The sequence below is a fragment of the Pantherophis guttatus genome, chromosome 2 (assembly GCF_059756535.1).
Source record: "Pantherophis guttatus breed Tessera chromosome 2, ASM5975653v1, whole genome shotgun sequence".
In the NCBI taxonomy this organism is placed as follows: Eukaryota; Metazoa; Chordata; class Lepidosauria; order Squamata; family Colubridae; genus Pantherophis; species Pantherophis guttatus.
Window position 1 is genome coordinate 72,380,957 of NC_142064.1, and position 19,019 is coordinate 72,399,975.

General features: G+C 41.9%; 1 protein-coding gene across 2 annotated transcripts in view; it reads left to right on the top strand.

The window, feature by feature from the left end:
* The window catches only part of UHRF2 (ubiquitin like with PHD and ring finger domains 2), an 86,449-nt gene that overhangs the window by 38,380 nt on the left and 29,050 nt on the right, over positions 1–19,019 (top strand). For both annotated transcript variants that reach the window (XM_034410363.3, XM_034410364.3), the window contains exon 4: positions 18,305–18,523. In XM_034410363.3, the coding sequence (XP_034266254.1) occupies positions 18,305–18,523 (219 nt within the window). The remainder of the gene's footprint in view (positions 1–18,304; positions 18,524–19,019) is intronic.

Below are 19,019 nucleotides of genomic sequence, written 5' to 3' on the forward strand. Positions count from 1 at the left end.
AATGGGCCAGAAATGGCGCACACCACTTGACCACATACACCCTTTCTACTGCCCTAGTAAACCGCTTGACTCCCATAGCAGATATCGTCCTTTCAACGTCGGGGACCCAGTTTACGCCCGTAATTATGCAGGTCTCCCATTGTGGCTAGCAGGAAGGGTCGTGGGTATTGGGGGCCCATGCTCATACCATATCGAGGTGGACAGAGGCCGGGTCTGGAAGCGCCACAAGGACCAGCTTCGGTCCCGGCGGGGAGTCAGTCCCGAGCAGGAAGGAGGGGAAGACAGTCGTGAGGGTCCGAGCCACCAGAGGGCAACTGAAGCAGGGCAACACAGAGCGGCCAGAGAAACCTCCCCGGCCCGTGCCAGGTCTGAGGACTTACCTGCTCCTGGGGGAGGAGAGGGGGAGGTAAGCTCCGGAGACGCACGAAACGGGGAGGCTGAAGCGACTCGCTCTGACAGCTCAAACCTGCCGCCAGAACCGCCCGAAGGGGCGGAGCCCAGGAGGTCGGGGCAGGTCCGACGGTGGCCTACCTATCTACGCGATTATGCATGCGCCTGCCGGGTAGCAGGCGCAAGCTGGGTGAGGAGGAGTGTTACATATTGGTTCTGTTAATAGCGGCCTCTAGTGGCCGGGCTGGTTGCCGTATTAATTACTGATTGGTTGAAGCAATGACAGCTCAGGGTATAAAAGGAGCTGTCAAGCGCGGGAGTTGTTGCTATGCATGTTACAAGTAATAAACGCAAGGTTCTTGTAACGGACGCCTCGCCTCAGTTCTGTCGGTGATCTCAGAATATATCAGACGCCAGGTTTCTAGAGGCATATTTGGCGGCGTTTAACGTTGTGTCAACTGAGGACTGAGTGGCTGCAATAATTTTGTTGAGGCCTTGATGTAATTGTGCCTCATTAGGAGCCAGTTTCAACTGCATTTGTTGGAGCCATAGAAGGGAGGTACGATTGAAAAAGGATGCCGAGGTAGCGGCTTGAATTGCCCGGGCAGCTGCTTGGTGAGTTTTTTTGAATGATAATTCAAATTTTTTGTCTTCAGGTCTCAGCCCTTCAGATATGTCAGATATGGCATAGGGGAAGAGAGGGCTACAACGAGGCTGTCTACTGACGGGACATGTAATATTTGAGTAAAATTCGACGCCATGCCATAGTATTTTCAGTCATTTCCACTGTCGGTGGGAATAGATGCCAGGCTGACCCATTGTTTTTGGTCTATATCCATAAAGAGTTTGGGAGCCAGAATAAATTGTTTCTCTGCCACCAGCTCTGATAATAGGCTGTGACTGTGGCTTTGAGGAAGCACCTGTGGTCCAGTTAGGCAGGCCGTGGTCCTTGCCTTATGTAATAAGGATTTGAACCACCCTGGAAGGGAAAAGCCCCGTGAAGGCTGGGGTTTCAGGGGATACTCCTTCATCATCAGAAAAGTCAGAGTCTCTCTGGGTCTCCTCCCCCAGAAAGAAGTCATCACTGTCTCTAGAGTGAGCAGGCAAGTGATGTGGGGGATCAGTCAGGCTAGCTGTGGATGTGAAATTGACTCTGAGGCCAGCGACTCAACACTGCCTTTGTAGGTCCGTGGCAATGCCCTTAATGATTGCCTGTGCAATCAGGAGTTGGATATTTTTGGGCAAATTAAACAATTGATCTACTGGTACCCTTGATGCAGTTGCTGAGGTGCCCTGGGAGACCTCTGGGGCATGAATCCTGATGTGATCAGGTCTGGATGTCCCTCCTGCAATTTGGCAGTCAAAGGGATCATTGTTTCCAATATGTTCCCTCCTCTCCAGCAAGTCTGGAGCTGGGGAAAACTCACCAGTGCCCTCTGGTGACCAAGCCTGTGGTGAGGGAGCAAACTGCTCTTGTAAAGAAGGGCAGGAAACAGAATGCCTTCCTGCTCCCTGAGGCCCCAGCCATCTCCCTGTCTAGGGATCGATCCACCATTTTGAATGAGGCAACGGTTACTCACTGTGATGATTGGAGGCTAGGTCGCTTCCTGGGCACCAGACAATGCCTCGCACTGGACTAGCCAGCACACACGCAAGCAGAAAGTAAGACTGCTCCAAAGGGCGGCTTTCCTAGGGCAAACCTAGGGTTAGCCAGCTCCACATGCTGTTCCGCTATTTAGAAAGGTCAGGGCCAGATGTCAATGGCCGAATTAAGTGCCTCTGCGTGAAGCCAGGCACTTGGCGTGTTGCGGCAACATGCAAAGAAAGCGTGGTGGCGCTGGTAAGAGCCATGCTACAGCTAACCCTGATATGCCGCCGAGGGAATCACTGTAAAAAACAGGCAGAATGGGAGCTGCGTTACAGCTAGTCTCGGTGGCATAGTCGCCAAGGACAGATGCTGCTGAGCAGTGTGGCATTTGAATGGAGTGGTGCCGCGCTAATCTTATCGGCCCAGCCATGAGGAGGCTGCCGTACAGCTGGCCCGTGGCTAAGGTGCCGGCGGTGTTGCCAGCAAAGTTGGGCTAGGCAGCACGGACTTAAATGCCTTAGTGGTGGAATAATAGGCTAAATAGGCTGAAAAAATGAAGAAAACCTGAGTCCAATGAAAGTCCAGGAATGGATTGGGAACAGCAATCTCCGAATATGTCTCTCTCAGGCCGACTGAGTCAAAACTGGGCCTGAGAGAGGGAGGCAAGGAGGTGTGGCCGAAAAACTATGACTCAATCTCTAGGCAGATCTGACTGCAGCAACCCATTCCTGGACTATTCCGCAGCTACACTGGAGAAAAAATGTATTGTTGGTGCATACCTCAATCTAAATATATTGAATTAAAAGAATCATCAATAATAATCATTCATAATTTAAGAATTAAGTAAACTGTAGCAATTTAAAATATAAAATCTAAGTTGAAGTAGGAAAATCTAAGTTGAAGTAGGAAGGGGATTCTGTTGTGATACAAATCCCTTCTTGCTTTTTTAGGCAAAATAGTTTTGAGCACCATATTATGCAGCAAACTATTTATATATTTATAAACATCATAGGACCAAGCTGTTGAAAAAGAAGGATCCATTGGCATTTGTAGAAATTTGAGACATGCCTAATTCGATTTAAAACATCACATGGAAGAAGATTAATTTCATTTTAATTATCTGTTTACTTTCTGACTTAGTAAAACTTTAGACCGAGATAGATTTTGATTATGAAAATAACCTCTAAAATTGACACTGAAATATTAATACAAAATAACCACTAAAATTGATGGAAATGTTAACACAGGTGAGTAATCTTGCAGATCTGTTGGATTCAAAGTTCCATCAGTTCCAGTCAGCATGATCAGTGGCAGAGGTGATTGGAATTTGTTCTTGGCTATTATAATAATTCAAATCTCTTGTTAGGTTGACTCTACTGTCTTGTATGTTTCACTGAATAAATTTCTTCCAATAGATTATATAGGAAATCTATATTACTGGTATGTGATGCAATATCAATAATGAAGTTCAGCATTCATTTCCTGGTTACATTGAGCATCCTAAATGTATAGAAAGTAAGCTACATGCTGTGTAGATGTTCTGTGTATTAACAAACTATCAAGCTTTTCTGCTTATCTGTCAACACTAGGAACAGCCCAAATTAATACACTGCAGGAAGAAGACCTCTTTAGCTGCTTTCCAACTTCTTCAGCACATTGCAATTTGTTTTTAGTTTAATCTGCAGCACTATAAGATATATCAGACCAATAAACACATATTACTACAGCTATAGTAGAATCTTGTAAGTCTGAATGTACATACTTTCTTCTTCCCTCTTTTACCTTTAACTGAATGGGGAGGGTGCTGTTAGAAGCTTTTTCATAAATCTCTCAGTAGGGGCTCAGGCTTTAATTTTATGTGATTGTTGCCTTAGCAACAGATCTTTCCTTTATTCATCAAGGCCATCCTCTATATTGTCTACAGCACCTTTAAATTGAGTATTATATATTTTTAAAAACGTCAGTCAGTATCCATTCAAGGATTGCTGTTGTCATCCACCGTTGATCTATTCATCATGCAATATAGCTGGCTCATTTGCAATTTCTAGTGAGACTACCAATTTATTAGGTCACATACATATGATTATGCTTTTATTCTTGTCATGATGTTAAGCATTTGCTGTTCAATACAGCATGAGATTGTCCAAATCCCTTCAACCTAGTTTCAAAATGTCTTTTATAATATCTCCTTCATGGTAATCCTTTGGTGTGGCCATAACTATTGATCTTTTCCAGTTCGTGATTTTCAAATTTTATTGGCAAAAGTTGGGAGTAGTTGTTGAATGTGACTTGTATCATCTTCAGGTTCATTTTCAAACTGACATATAATTCTATTAATTTTTTCAGGTTTTCAGTGTAATTAGAGAAAATAAGGTATTTATCACTGAACTTTATTTTTACCTTATGCTACCCTATTTTCCATTGCGCTGCTAAGTCACTTCATTATAGATGGGATTTCATCATCTTCCTGTCAGGGACTGAGCGTGGTTTTTTTTTTTTCATGAAATCCTTTAACCACGCCCCCTCTGCTGTCCTTCTCCTCAGTTATTTCGCTCAGTCTACTTGTAGGGACCTGTGAATTTCCTCTGCTCTAGCTTAAACTTAGTTTTAGGGACTTTAGGTTTTATTATTTTTGTTTCCATTCTGGGCGTTTCATTAGTGGAGCAAAAGACTTGCTTTGGGACAGCTTGCGGCTGCGGCTGTCCCTTGTTTCTGTTGGTGAGGGGACTGGTTCTGGGGCTCCAGACCATCGCCTCACTGTCCATATGCAAGCGATTGGAGTCTGACCTGGCTGGGCAGCTCCAAAACGGCCTGCGCCGTTTTTCCTTAGCCGCTGGTGAGCTCGTCGGTTCCAGGTGAGCCTGGTAAACCGCGGCCGCCATTTTACAGCTCCAATTAGAGTAGGGCGGCTCCGGAGTTCCTGTTAGTTTGACTATTCAAACTCCGTGTATTTGCCTCACTTTCGCTGCAGGGAAGCAGAATTTCAAACACTCTGCTTTTTTTTGCTGGAGCTGATCGTCCTGGAGAGGCTGCGAGACGCTGGGTGCTGGTAATAATTTCGCGCCCTTTTCCCCTTGAAATTGATTGACAGTTGAGATATTGGCGGTGTGAGGAGATTATCAATCTTGACCGCCCTGGCTGCCTGCTAGCTGCGGAGGGGGAAGCAGAGTGACAATAGTGGGAGGACTCCTACTTCTGTTTGAGGTACTCATCTGTGGGTCGTTTGACTTGGGCGGCCATTTTGTGACTTTCTTTTTGGCGCCAAAACTGTTTCTACTTAACTGAAGCCTGCTGCCATTTCAATTTATTTTACTATGGCAGACCAGGAATTCTCATCTGACAATGAGTAACCTCACTCACCGCCTAAGGCAAAAAAGAGTAAAAAATCGAAGTCTAAAGCCCCTGCAGTGTCTGCCAGACAGGATCCTGAGGCTTCTTCATCCAGGCTTCCTCCTTCTGCTGCTATGGACAGAGATGCCATTAGAAGGCATAATGCTTTGGAGAGGCAATGCGAGAGGGCTCAAAAGAAAGTTCAAGCCTCCTTGGTTCCACCTTCTTTCCAGTCTGAGGTGGAGGATGATTTAACTCATATAGATCCGATTCAGCCTCTCTCCACCTCTCAGGGTGCTCAGCAAGATGGTCTGGCTGCAGCCCAGAGTATGAGCTTGGGGGTGCAGGCTATGGATATGAACCAACCTGTTAGTTTTCAGTCTATTCTTACCAATGCTCTAGCCCAAGCGTTTGCTTCAAGTTTTAGTCAACAGATGCCTATTGCACCTGCGACATGCCATCTTCATGCTAACCAGTTGCCCTCTTCTTCTGCTAGCTGCCATTTTCATGCCAACCAGACAGTTCCTGGACCTAGTCAGGCTAGTCAGGCTATCTTGCCGGATCCTCTTGATAGTGAGGAGGCAGAGTGTTTTGAAGGGGAGGTTGAGGAACCAGAGTTTTCAGAAGATGAAGGTGTTGAACCTGATAAGCCTGCATTCACTACCTTATTCCGGCCTGCTGTGTTTAAAACGTTGCTGCGTAAAGCTAAATTGGCAACCAACATGGCCTCTATCTCCAGTTCTCATGCCCAAGACACTGGCAGTCAGAAATCTCATAATGACTTATTTCCTGTTCCTTCCCAGGATCAGGACTTTATTCCCTGTCCAGAGTTATTTTCTGGGGTCATTAAGAAACAATGGGAACACCTGGGGGCCCTTTCTGCCCCCTCTGGGCTCGATAAGAAAATTTATTGTGTAGACCCCTCTCTGGAGAGCCTTTTGGCCCTTCTGTCTGTGGACCCTCCAGTAGTAAATTTATCATCGTCTACTATTTTTTCCTCAGATGTCATGGAGGTGCTCCGCTCAGAGGATAGGAAAGCAGAGGCCGCTTTCAGAAAGAGCCACCAGGCAGCTGCCTGGGCTGTAAGGACCGCCACTTCGGCCTCCTTTTTTAATCGGGCGAATCTTGTTTGGCTCAAGCAGCTTAGGGACCGCCTTCCCCCGGATGACCTGCGTCTTCAGCAGGACATAAATAAGATGGTAGCTGCAGCCGAATATTCGGCTGACGCCTCTCTGGACGCAGCTAAGTTTGCGGCTAGGTCGATGGCGTCTTCGGTGACGTCTCGTAGACTTCTGTGGCTCCGCCCCTGGCGGGCTGATTTAAAAGCTAAGTGGAAATTGGCATCCTCCCCTTATCAGGGTAATAATTTGTTTGGCTCTGCATTAGACCCCATTTTAGTTGAGGGTAAAGATAAGAAGAAGGTCCTACCGGTGGCCTACCATAGGACTGAGCGTCACTTTATGCCATATTCCCAGAGGCAGCCCTTTCGTCAGGACCCAGTGGGTCCTATGCTTCCAGACCTTACACGCAGGGGTATGACAGACCAGCTGACAGACAGTCTTTTAGGGACAGAGGCAGGTTCCAGTTTGCCTCTAGACGACCCTTCAGGGATTCTGGATCCAAGCCTGGAAGGAGAGGCAAATGACTCGCTTCCCCCACCTTCCATTGGCGGATGACTCAGCCACTTTGTCAGTCAGTGGGAGGAATCCACGTCCGAGGATTGGGTCCTTCGGACTGTGAGACTAGGTCTTACCTTGGAATTCAGAACCAGGCCCCCCAACCGTTTCCTTCCCTGCCCTATTCCTCGTCAGCCAGAGAAACATCAGCAGTTGAGGAAGGAGATCCAACATTTAATAAATATAGGGGCTATAGAACCTGTTCCTGCAGGGCAAGAAGGGTCGGGGGTGTATTCGGTTCTGTTCCTAGTTCCCAAGGCCTCAGGGGGCTGGAGAGCCATCCTAAATCTCAAATTTGTCAACAAGTTTCTTCTATTCCGAAAGTTCAAAATGCAGTCCCTCAGGACTATTCTGGATTGTGTGCGGAAGAACGACGTGATGACGTCGCTGGACCTCCAGGAAGCTTACCTGCATGTGCCAATCCACCCGGCCCATCGCCGCTTCCTGAGGTTTGCTTATGCGGGAGTACACTACCAATATCAGGCCATGCCATTTGGTCTTTCCTCCGCACCACGAACTTTTACGAAGTTGTTGGCGGTGGTGGCTGCGACCATCCGGCTGGTCCCAATCCGGATTCTCTGTTATCTCGACGATATATTGCTGCTTTCTAAGTCTCCTCAACAGGCTCTGCAGGATCTGAGGACAGTGACCAACATCATCACTCGTCACGGCTTCTCCATAAACCATCGAAAGAGCCACCTTCAACCTACAACCAGAATTGCTCACCTGGGGGCGCTGATAGATTCAGAGGAGGGACTGGTTTACCTGTCGCCAGAACGGCAAGCCGACATCAGGACCTTAGTTCGACATGTCCTAGATCATCCACAGGTAACATTTCTGACCTTATCGAAGCTGCTCGGGAAATTTATTTCTTGTATCTCAATAGTGCCGTGGGCGCAAAGGCATGGTCGCCAACTCCAGTGGTTCCTCCTGCCAGCGCAGAAGTCGGGCCGGGGCACATCTGCATCCAAGGTGAGACTTCCTCCCAGTGTATGAGCGTCCCTCAGGTGGTGGGACTCAGAGACGATCAGCAAGGGTTGCTTCTTCCAGGACCCCAACAGGATTGCGGTGACATCAGACGCGAGCCTGTTGGGCTGGGGTGCACACCTGGGTCAGAGGTTGTCCAGGGTCTGTGGTCTCCCTTAGAAGCCAAGAACAGCATAAATTGGCTAGAGCTTCGAGCTGTACGCCTTGCCTTGAGACACTTCCAGGACATGCTTCTCCACCAGCATGTCCTGGTTCTGACGGACAATACGACCACCAAGGCCCATATCAATCGTGAGGGAGGCACGCGATCCCCCTTGATAATGACAGAGACAGATATGTTGATGACCTGGGCCGAGACTCATGTTCTTTCCCTGAGGGCAGAACACATTTCAGGGGCTGCCAATGTCCGGGCCGACTGGCTCAGTCGGAAGCAATTAGACCCCTCCGAGTGGAAGCTCCACCCGGACCTGTTCCAGTGAATCGTGGGCAAGTTCGGCCTTCCAATCGTAGACCTCTTCGCCAGCCCGGAGAATACTCAGCTTCCTCTGTTCATCTCAAGATTCCCAAGTCAAGGGGCTCTAGGTCACGATGCCCTTCGTTGTCGGTGGCCCCGGGGTCTACTGTATGCCTTTCCGCCTCTAGCCCTCATCCCGAGGGTAGTAAGGAAACTAATAGCGGTAGGGGCGGAGGTCCTCCTCTTAGCCCCTCATTGGCCAAGACGAACCTGGTTCGCCGACCTAGTGGCCCTGTCGGTGTCGCTCCCCTGGACAATACCTCGGGACCGGATCTCTCTCAGCCAGGGGGCAGTTCAACATCCAGACCCCGGTTGGCTGCGCTTAACCGTGTGGCATTTGAGAGGGTCCTCCTGAGGAGGCATAATGTTCCGGGTAGGGTGATTGGCACCATTCAGGCCGCTAGGCGGCCCTCCACTACGAGGATTTATGAGTCGTCCTGGCAGACCTTCTGCAGTTGGTGCCGTCTGCATCACGTGGACCCTACATCGGCCAGTATTCCTGACATCCTGGTGTTTCTGCAGGATGGGTTTGACAGGTTGGCTCCTTCTACCTTGAAAAGACAGGTGGTTGCTTTATCGACGGTTTTATCCAAGGAAGCCACTCTCCCGCTAACTCTTGACCCGAGCATTAAGGGGTTTTTGAAGGGAGCTTCAAATATTCGACCTACGATTATCCATAGGTACCCAACTTGGGACTTGACATTAGTTCTACAAGCCCTTACCTCTCCACCATTCGAACCTTTAGGTTCGGCCAGTCTCAAACTTTTATCGTTTAAGGTCACCTTTCTTTTGGCCATTACCTCGGCCAGGAGGGTGTCTGAGTTGGCAGCATTATCTATTCGCCAGGATTTATGTATTTTTAAGCCTAACACGGTGGTTCTGAGATTAGACCCGGCTTTTCTGCCGAAAGTTAATTCCAGCTTTCACAGATCTCAGGAAATAATCTTGCCAGATTTTTGCCCTTCTCCCAGGCATAAGTTAGAAGATCAGTGGCATACACTTGACGTGCGTCGGGCACTCAGGAGATACATTGCGCGCACATCACCTTTTCGTAAGTCGGAGGCACTCCTAGTGTCTTTCCATCCCTCGTCCTTGGGTCAGAAGATTTCTTCTAGAACGGTGGCCTGTTGGATCAAGGCGTGTATAGCCCTAGCCTATGCCTCTAAAGATAGGCTGTTTCCAGATAAAGTGTGGGCCCACTCTACGAGAAGTGCTGCAACGTCTGCTGCGTGGTCTACCCAGGCTTCAGTGGTGGACATTTGCAGGGCGGCCACTTGGACTTCCTTGACTCCATTTGTTCGTCACTACAAAATAGACACCTTTGCGTCCGCTGAGGCATCTTTCGGACGCAGGGTGCTACAACAAGTGATTTCAGCGTCCAGTGAGGGGACCAGTCAGCTTCCCCCCCTTTAACTCCTGACGCTTGTGTATATCCCATCTATAATGAAGTGACTTAGCAGCGCAATGGAAAACGGACGTTGCTTACCTGAACGTCCCTTTTCTTTGCGCTGCATGTCACTTCATCCCTCCCTGTTAGCTGCCTGGTCCTGGGCAGCGGGATTGTTTCTGTTTTCTCATCAGCTCCTTGGTTCGACATGCGACTTCGCGAAACAACTGAGGAGAAGGACAGCAGAGGGGGCGTGGTTAAAGGATTTCATGGAAAAAAAAACCACGCTCAGTCCCTGACAGGAAGATGACGAAATCCCATCTATAATGAAGTGACATGCAGTGCAAAGAAAAGGGACGTTCAGGTAAGCAACGTCCGTTTTCCCCCAAATAAGACATCCCCTGATAATAAGCCCAATCGGGCTTTTGAGCACATGGCAATAAGGCCAAGCGCTTATTTCAGGGTTTAAAAAAAATATAAGACAGGGTCTTATTTTCGGGGAAACACGGTAGTACAATCATTGGAATATCTCTCTTCCAGACTTACTGAAAATGTTTGGTAAAATTGGATTACCTTGTCAAACTATTTTTTATATATTGATGGTAAGAGTCTTTACCTGTAGCTTGATGTTCTGTAAACATCAAACATAGCATTCAATTTAACATTTTTCAGTGAAGGCTGTGTAGTTCTATCTGGTATTCATTAGAACATGGAATAGTTTGCTGAACTGCTTATATATAATCTGTGCTGCTAATTCCACTCTTGAAGCTAGGTCCTTGTGGTTGGGCAGAGTTCAGTTTTTTTTTTGCCTGATTTGAAATAATTCATAGAAGTTGTATAGATCTGAAATAGTGGTTATCAGTTGGTAACTTTTGAATCTGTTTGGTATAAAATGCACCTATGTGTGTAATTATTTTGTTGTATTTCTTCATTGTAAGCAACAACAAATTTTGGGAGTGTTTTATGTATTTAGCTATATTGTGTTTCAAGATATATTATATATCTATGTATTATTGGTATATCTGCTTCTATTAGCAACACCACATAATTTATTTTACAAATAAGAACAGCTTTATATTTTGAGCTGAAGTTTTTACTTAGAAAACAAAGAATGCCATTGTATGCCGTCAGACTGCTTTAAAGGATGTGCTGAGTTCTGTTGCTCTGTGCCAACATATTTAGTTCTGCTCTATCTCAGTGCACCCAGAAAGCACAGTCAACTGAATGTTTGTCTTTGACATTGTTTTCTGCATTGTTAGTATCTTGGAATTGTACTAATAAAATATATCAGTTTGGATTCTTGTGAGCTTTCTTTAGACTGCTAATTCTTCTAAAGCAGTAATCCTTGCTTAAATTTTTCCACTATATAACATGTATCTAACAAATGCTTCATCTAAATAAAATCAAGAATTAATGGTTATTATAATTCAAGAATCTCTGCAAAATCATGTTGCATTTTTTCATTTTGCTTCCTTATTAAATACTTTACTGATAACATTACCCAGAAATCTGTATGCATATTCTACTTTCAGAAAGCAGATGTTAGTGAGAAAATATGGCATCTCAGAGAATTAAATGTTTTTATCATTGTTAATTTATATTACCAAAGAACAGATCATTAGCTTGCAGTATTAACTTATTCATTAGAGCAAAGAAAATCTGGATTATATACTTTGAATTTTTTCACTTTTCTACAGTAATTTTCATCTTAGAATATTAAGCTTACCTTTTTACTGTTCTCACTGAAGGTTTTTCAGTTTTTCAGTTTGCTAGAGGAATCAATTTCTTTTCAATACTGTAATCTTTCTATTGTACCCAGTTAGACAATTTTCCCCCTTTAACAGTGATGGTTAAGCTTTTCTGATCTGAGTGCCCAAAGTGCGTGTGCATGCCCGAACCCCCAAAATGCAATGCACCAGGCCCCCGTGCACGCCCTCGTGCCCCAGGCCCCGCACATGCGTGCACGCCGCCCGTCACCCATCACCTTTCGTGCATGCGCAACAGAGACCTGAAGACCAGCTGGCCGGTGGAAGGTGTGCGCGCATGCGCGGCTGAGCTGAACTGGGGCGACGGCTCGCATGCCATCAGAGAGGGCACTGTGTCATAGGTTCACCATCATGGCCCTATAGAAAAGATGCATAGCAACCATAATTATACTACATTTATGAATCCAAGGAGAAAAGTACTGTTCATATTCTGTCATGTTATTTGCATTTATGTAGCTCCTCATTGTGAGGATTATTTTGGAGCATTTGTGTAAAACATTCAACCTAAGAAAATAAAAATACTGCAAATACAATATTCTGAAAATTGAAATTTTCAGAAAGATTTCTGAAAAGCAAATTGTGCATTTATGCTATACAAATGATCATGTTAGGTACATATTTTATAGAACAACTGTGCTCCAAAAATCTCCATGAACAAAAGTATCTCTTACTGAAAAATAATGTGCTTTCAGCATGGGCATTCCAGATTAGCTTTTTGGGATGAAATGAAATTTGCTTTGACTTGGTTTCCCCTCTGTTTTGGCAGATGATTCTGATTGTTAGACCTAACTATGCCAATCCTTTTCACCCTAGTTAATAGATAGCTCTGTGCATGATGTTGAACCCACCCTTGCATTAATGTTTTGTCTTATATAGGTTGATGGGAGAGACTGTTCTTGCGAACTCATTTTTTTAAAAACAAATCTCTGTAACATTAAATTATGTTAGCTTGAAAACTATATTTAATATTTGAATCTGGCATAAATAATTGGTATAGATTCAAAGAAAATAAGATTAAAGCATATTAAATTCCCAAATAATTTATAATAGACAGAGATTATGGGTTTTGTTGTGGATCCAACTGACGAATATAATGTAATGTAATGTCTTTATCTTCAACTAAAGAACAGGTAAGAAAAGGATGAAGAGTGTCTAAAATCTTTTGCTTCAGAAAAGATTCTTTAAAAAAAAAAATTACACAGGGTTAACATTTTTTGCCTGAATCGCCTTAGAAGAATGTAAAAATGCAGTCTGTGGCCAAAGAAAGCTGATAGTCTTTTCTTAATGGGTAACCAATTGCTAAGAAAGGTTTCCATAGAGATGGAAGCACACTCGAGGGTTCTGCTATGTTAACATTAATATTTAAAATTAGAAGCAGGCTTGGTAGGGTTGCTTTCAGAAAGACATCCATCTATATTGAATTTGCTGGACTTTTAAAAAATTGAATATATTCACGTTTATTCCCTGTACCTCTTTATATCCATCCCCGTGATCTTCAAACCCTGTTTCCTTTGACAATTTATGGCTGTCCTTAATAGCATTTTTGTCTTTTCTCTTTTGGTTTAGGAGTTCATGAAAGTTGATTGGATATGGGGGTAAACAATCGTTCTCTTAAACTTAAAATGTTTCTCAATAAGCTACATTTTTTACATGGGAAGAAAGGGATTTTTTCATTTTTCAATCTGTGGTTTAAATGAAAGGAACATTATGCTCAGCTATCCCTTCCAATCCACTAATTTTAACATAGCTTGATTTTTATAGCACTTTCTCCCATGATAATTTCCTTAATTTAGCATGGGTGAAAATAAATATAATGTTTTATTCTACTATAAAACACAATTATCTCTCTTACAGATTTTAGATGCTGAATTTTGGCTAGCTGATATGTAATCCCAGTACAAATACAATATTTTTTCTCACAGCTTTGTGTTTATCTTCTGTAAATTGTCTTTATATTCTTCCAGATAACTCTGACATTTGTTTCTTTAGAACAATGTATAATACAAGCAAATGGTAGTTGGAAGATAAATGAATAATTTTGTTAGTGGTCTGAAATTTGAGTTGGTGTTTATTACATCCTCTTACTTATTGAAATGCATTGTTGCAGTCTCTTTCACTTTGGTAAACAGTTTAGAGTTCAGTTCAGGTGATATACATTGCTCATATATGATGAGGGCCTGAGATTAGTTACTATCCATGTTACTGTACTAAATAGTGGATAAAGATTATGATTATATGAAGAGTATTATGCTTCTTTCTTTGCTAGTAGCATAGGAAAAAGTGCTTATTGTACTACTATTTTTCTTTTCCTTTGATTTATGCGTGTGAATGTTTTAAACATTGTCACAAAAAATATAATTGCAAGAGGTCAGATTTTTAAGTATTTTAAAAATAAAAACAAAAAAAATCAAGAAAGAAATGCAACCCTTGGTTTTAATTTTCATTCTTCACTTGAATTTCTACTGGTACCTAGATTGTAATATGAAACAATGCCTTTTGTCTAGTTCTTATTTTGGCCACCATTATTCCAAACAGCAGAGTGACGAAACTTACAGTATCTCTCCTCACTGGAACTATATTGCACTTCTCTCCACCCAGTGCTATCAAATGTGTGAAGCCTTGCCAGAGAAAGAACTTCCACTGAATAATACATGAAAACTAGAAAATTGGAACAGAATTTTTTATATAAATAACAGGCTTATTTCCCTGCTGAGAGATATAGGGAGAGAATACGGTTCTGCTTCATGCATGGAAAAAAATAATGCTTCCTGTGTCTTATTTTATAAAGAAGTTGGTGACTTTTGCATTTTGAAGGTTTCAGAGACTAGAAGATGTTTTGCTTGAGATTTTCCAGGTTGGATGATGATGACTCGGGAACGATTCTAGGAGATGATATATGATTGGATATAATGGTGGTTGTGGGAAATTCATCCTTGAGTAAAAGGCAATTTCACCTTTTCTTAAGGAATTAGTGGCAGGGTGGATTAAAATCAATGATTTTTTTAATGGATTTTTTTTATTTTTATCAAATTTATTTTAATAAAATGCTTTTGGAGTAAAAATCTATTTAAACTACATTAATAATTTAGTTTATTCAGCATGAAATGGAGCTTAGGTATGTAGCATGAGGCTGTATATTCTGCAATATTGGGACTGTTGGTGAGTCAACAGTTGGTCAGAGGAGGAGCCTCTCTGGGACAGAGATGACAGTTGCTCTTTAAAAATTTTGATTTAAATCGAGTTGATTTAAATCAAGCCTTTTTACTAGTGATTTAAATCATGATTTAAATCGACTTGATTTAAATCAAATCCACCCTGGTTAGTGGTCTGCTCCTTCTTTAGATCTCTGGATCTAATAGTGTTGGATAATTTCTGTCCTATATTTAACCCTCTCTTTTGGGGCAAGATTATTGAGAAAGTGGTCTGTCAGCAGATTATCTGGAAATAGATTATCTGGAGACCTTTCAGTCTCCAGATATAGGAGATTGAATCCTATAGGCTTAGATATAGTATCAGATGACATTGATTGTACTTCTGGATGATCCCTAGTAGAACTGGAATGAAAATAGTGCATCTATCCTAGTTGTCTTTGATTTCTCAGTGCCTTTATTACCACCAATCATGGTATGCTTCTGAACCAGCTCAGGGGGTTGGAAGTGAAGATATGATTTTGTGGTAGTTTTTCTTCCAGGATCAGTTCCAGTTAGTGTTGGAGATAGGGAGAGATCGAACTCTTGATTTGTGAGGTACCTCAGTACTTCTTTCTCCACTCTTATAACATTCACAAGTATTTTGGGCCCAATTGGTGAAAGAAAGCTCAAAACCATATTGGTTGGAAACATGTGAAAAAGTTTTTCATCCTGCAGTAGATAGACAATAGCTATGATGATGATGATGATGATGATGATGATGATGATGATATCAGTAGAAATCCATTGGGTCATCTATTGGCCTGGAATTAAACAGAGCAGTATGCTGATGATACCCAACCTCTTGCTGCCAAATGATGCCATTAAGGTTCCCAGTCAGTAATTGGAGGCTGTGGGGCCATAGATGGACAGAAACAAATGTACACCTGGTTCTAGATTTTGAAACTTCCTGGAAGTGAAGATTTTCTGAAAGGGCTTGTAGAACAGGTGGTAGCCATGACTTGAATGACTTTTGTACCATTCTGTCAGACCTTCAAGGTAGATCAGATTACTGTCACGTAGATCAGTAGTGTTTTTATTGTAAAACTATAGCAACATAATCTTTAAAGCCTGAATGTGCTTGCTTTACCCCTTCCTATATTTTTTGTGTGAACTAGGGCTTGTTGGAAACATTTATTTATGCTAAGCTATATTCTTGTTCCAGACTGAAGATGTGACAATTGCCCGGAGAGCAGTTTTTCCTCTATTCTTCAATGCCTTTCATTCTGTCCTCTACGCTTTTTATTTAGTGCATTGTTTGTGCCCTTTCCTGGATTGAGAGGCCCTACTCACTCAATGTGTTAGTCATCTCTTATTTGGATTATAGCAACCTACATTCCAAGGCTGTTCTTGAAGGCTGCACCTAACCCAGATTGTAGCTACATGAGTAGTTATGCATCTCTACTTTTGTGAGCTACATGGATTGCTGGTGGGCTTCTGGGTGGAATTCAGAGTGCTGGTTATTCACCATTAAAACCCTTCATGCACAAGGCTGAATTATTTGCAACTCTGCTCACTTGATGATAAGTGAGTGAGTGAGCTCAAGTGATAAGATCCAACAAAGTTGACATCTCTTAAAAATGCCATTCTGTCATTGTGTATGTCCTATGGAACATTACCCTGAGGTTTGGGTAACCCCAACCCCAACCTATCTTTTCTAAAGACCTGACATCCCTCCTTTCCCCAGACATAGGGTTTTGAGTTCCTGTCCAATGTGATTACCTCTTTGATATGATAGCTTGGAATGTTTGTATTAATGTTACATTTTATGATAAATATATTTTGTTTATTGTTCTATGTGTACGCTGCCCCAAGGCATTTGAGAAAGTATGTAACTCATCTGAATAAATACAATTTTCATTAGATTCCACATTTTTATCTTTCACCTAGATTAAAAATTCCTTAGTATCGTGAGATTTCAAAGTCATTAGTATGAGCTATGCATACTTTATTCAGATTTTTACCCCCATTGTGCACTTTTTAAATTGCTACTTGGCATGCAGAAATGTAGAATTTAGATTAGTTTCTGCCTATTGATGAATTGCTTTAAATCAGTGTATGAGTTACATTTTGTATGGTTTTTACATCCAAGGCCTACTTTGATTGTGGGACACAGGATCTGTTTTCCTGGAGGCATAATCACATTCCATTCTGCTGTGTATGCTTTACTGATTTTCTGTTTAATACAAATGGAAAAGATGAGAAATCAAGTTTCTTTATTATAGAGAAAGGAATTAGAACTCTCCTTGTTGCAAGAAAAGAGTTTTTCCTTACATGAGCAGCTTTTTTCATGCTGTTGGTATGAAAGTAGCTCATCTTCTAAATATGAACTATAGGAAGAAAGTTATTGAGTAGAGCGGATGGATGAATGGATGGAAAATACAGTGGCCAATGGGCTAAAAGATCCCCATGTTTGTTTTATATAAATGCATCATTATAAAAGTTGTTTACTGAAGTATAGAATTCTAGGAAATTTCAGTGGTTAGATATTTAATTCCAGTGATGTTGTATTTCATTTTTTTATAAAAGCCTTTTTTGATAACTGATATAACCAGAGATAAATGTGATTGTATGACATAATCATGAGTGTTAATCTGCAACATAGAATGTGGAGAAACAGTTGCTCCCTTTCTATATAAGTAGATCTTGTTTGTTTGTTTTACTGATACAGAGATAAGTTTTCAAAAATATATTCAACCTGTTTTTATAAGTAGTTGTACAACTAAATTCATGCAGCCAAATGATTTTGGTTTTCTATCTCTTAGAACAGAAATCTACTAAAGCTGTAATCATTTTGATAACTATTAATGATGTGATATGGATATATATTTGAAATTTGAAACTTGTAATTGTTTTTACATGTAAAAACGTCTATCTAAAGTCTCTCAATATTAGCCTAGACTATTGACACATTAATTGCAGCCTTAGATGCCTCTTGAGATCTTTTGTTATCATAATTTATGGAAACTGAAACAACGCTGAAATTCTAAATCTTATGTTTTACTGAAATTAGTAGGGTTATTTACAATTACATTTTTAGAACTGGAGTGAATCTATTGTTCTTCTATGTATCTCAAAATAAGATAGTTATTCAGATTTATGCTCACTTCTTTATAGTCACATTGAGAAAATAAAAGCATTTTTCTGTCAATGAGTTATATTGATGTCCCAGTGATATTTATATTATGTGTTATAGTTAAAAGCCAGTTCAGTCCCATCAGTGTGTCTCATAATTTTTAAATATAAAACCACCACTGAGAGATTCTTTAAGCATCTTCACAATCCTTCATTTGCATTAATGGTCTTTAGGGAACACTTTTCACATTGACAGTAAAATTCTGCTGTATTTCAAAGCAGGTTCCCATACATTATGGACTTGATTTGTAAGGGTGTTATACTCTTGTATTATATAGATGGCTAAGAAATCGCATTATGATATTGAGGTTATTACAACTTTTGTTTTCATTCTTTCTTCAAGATACCCAGAAAGTGGCATTGTGGAAATGATTGTCCGTAATCTGCGGCCTCGAGCAAGAACTATTTTGAAGTGGAATGAATTACATGTAGGTGATAAGGTGATGGTTAATTACAACGTAGAGAGCCCAGAAGAAAGAGGATTCTGGTTTGATGCAGAAATTACCTCTTTGAGGGAAATTTCAAGGACTAACAAAGAGGCCTATGCCAAAATTATGCTGGGGTAAGATTTTATTGATTGATATTGCAGTCTATCTACATTTTTAATAAAATGTATATTCTGTAAATAAAACCTTTCAGTATAGCACAAAACCTGTAATTTCTTTCAATGTTATTTTTTTTATAGTAAGAAGTTAAACACAATACTGCTCTGTCTTTCTAATATTAGATTTATATCCCTACTTTCATTTTGGAACTCAAGACAGCATACATAGTGCTCTATCCTCCCATTTTTTTCCCCAGAACAATAACTTTTGAGGTACATTGGATAACGAGAGAGTCACTTGCCCAAAGTCATCCAATGCATCTCTGTGGCTGGGAGTGGACTAAAACCTGGGTCTTTCTGCCTCTGGGTCAACACCTTAACTACTATATCATGCTTTCACTCACGTTGTTCTCTTTCGAACCATTGTTTGAAATACATAAACTACAATTCTGGAGAAATCTGCTCAGCAGAAAATTCTGTTGAGCTCATTATTGGCTTACTTTACATTGCATAC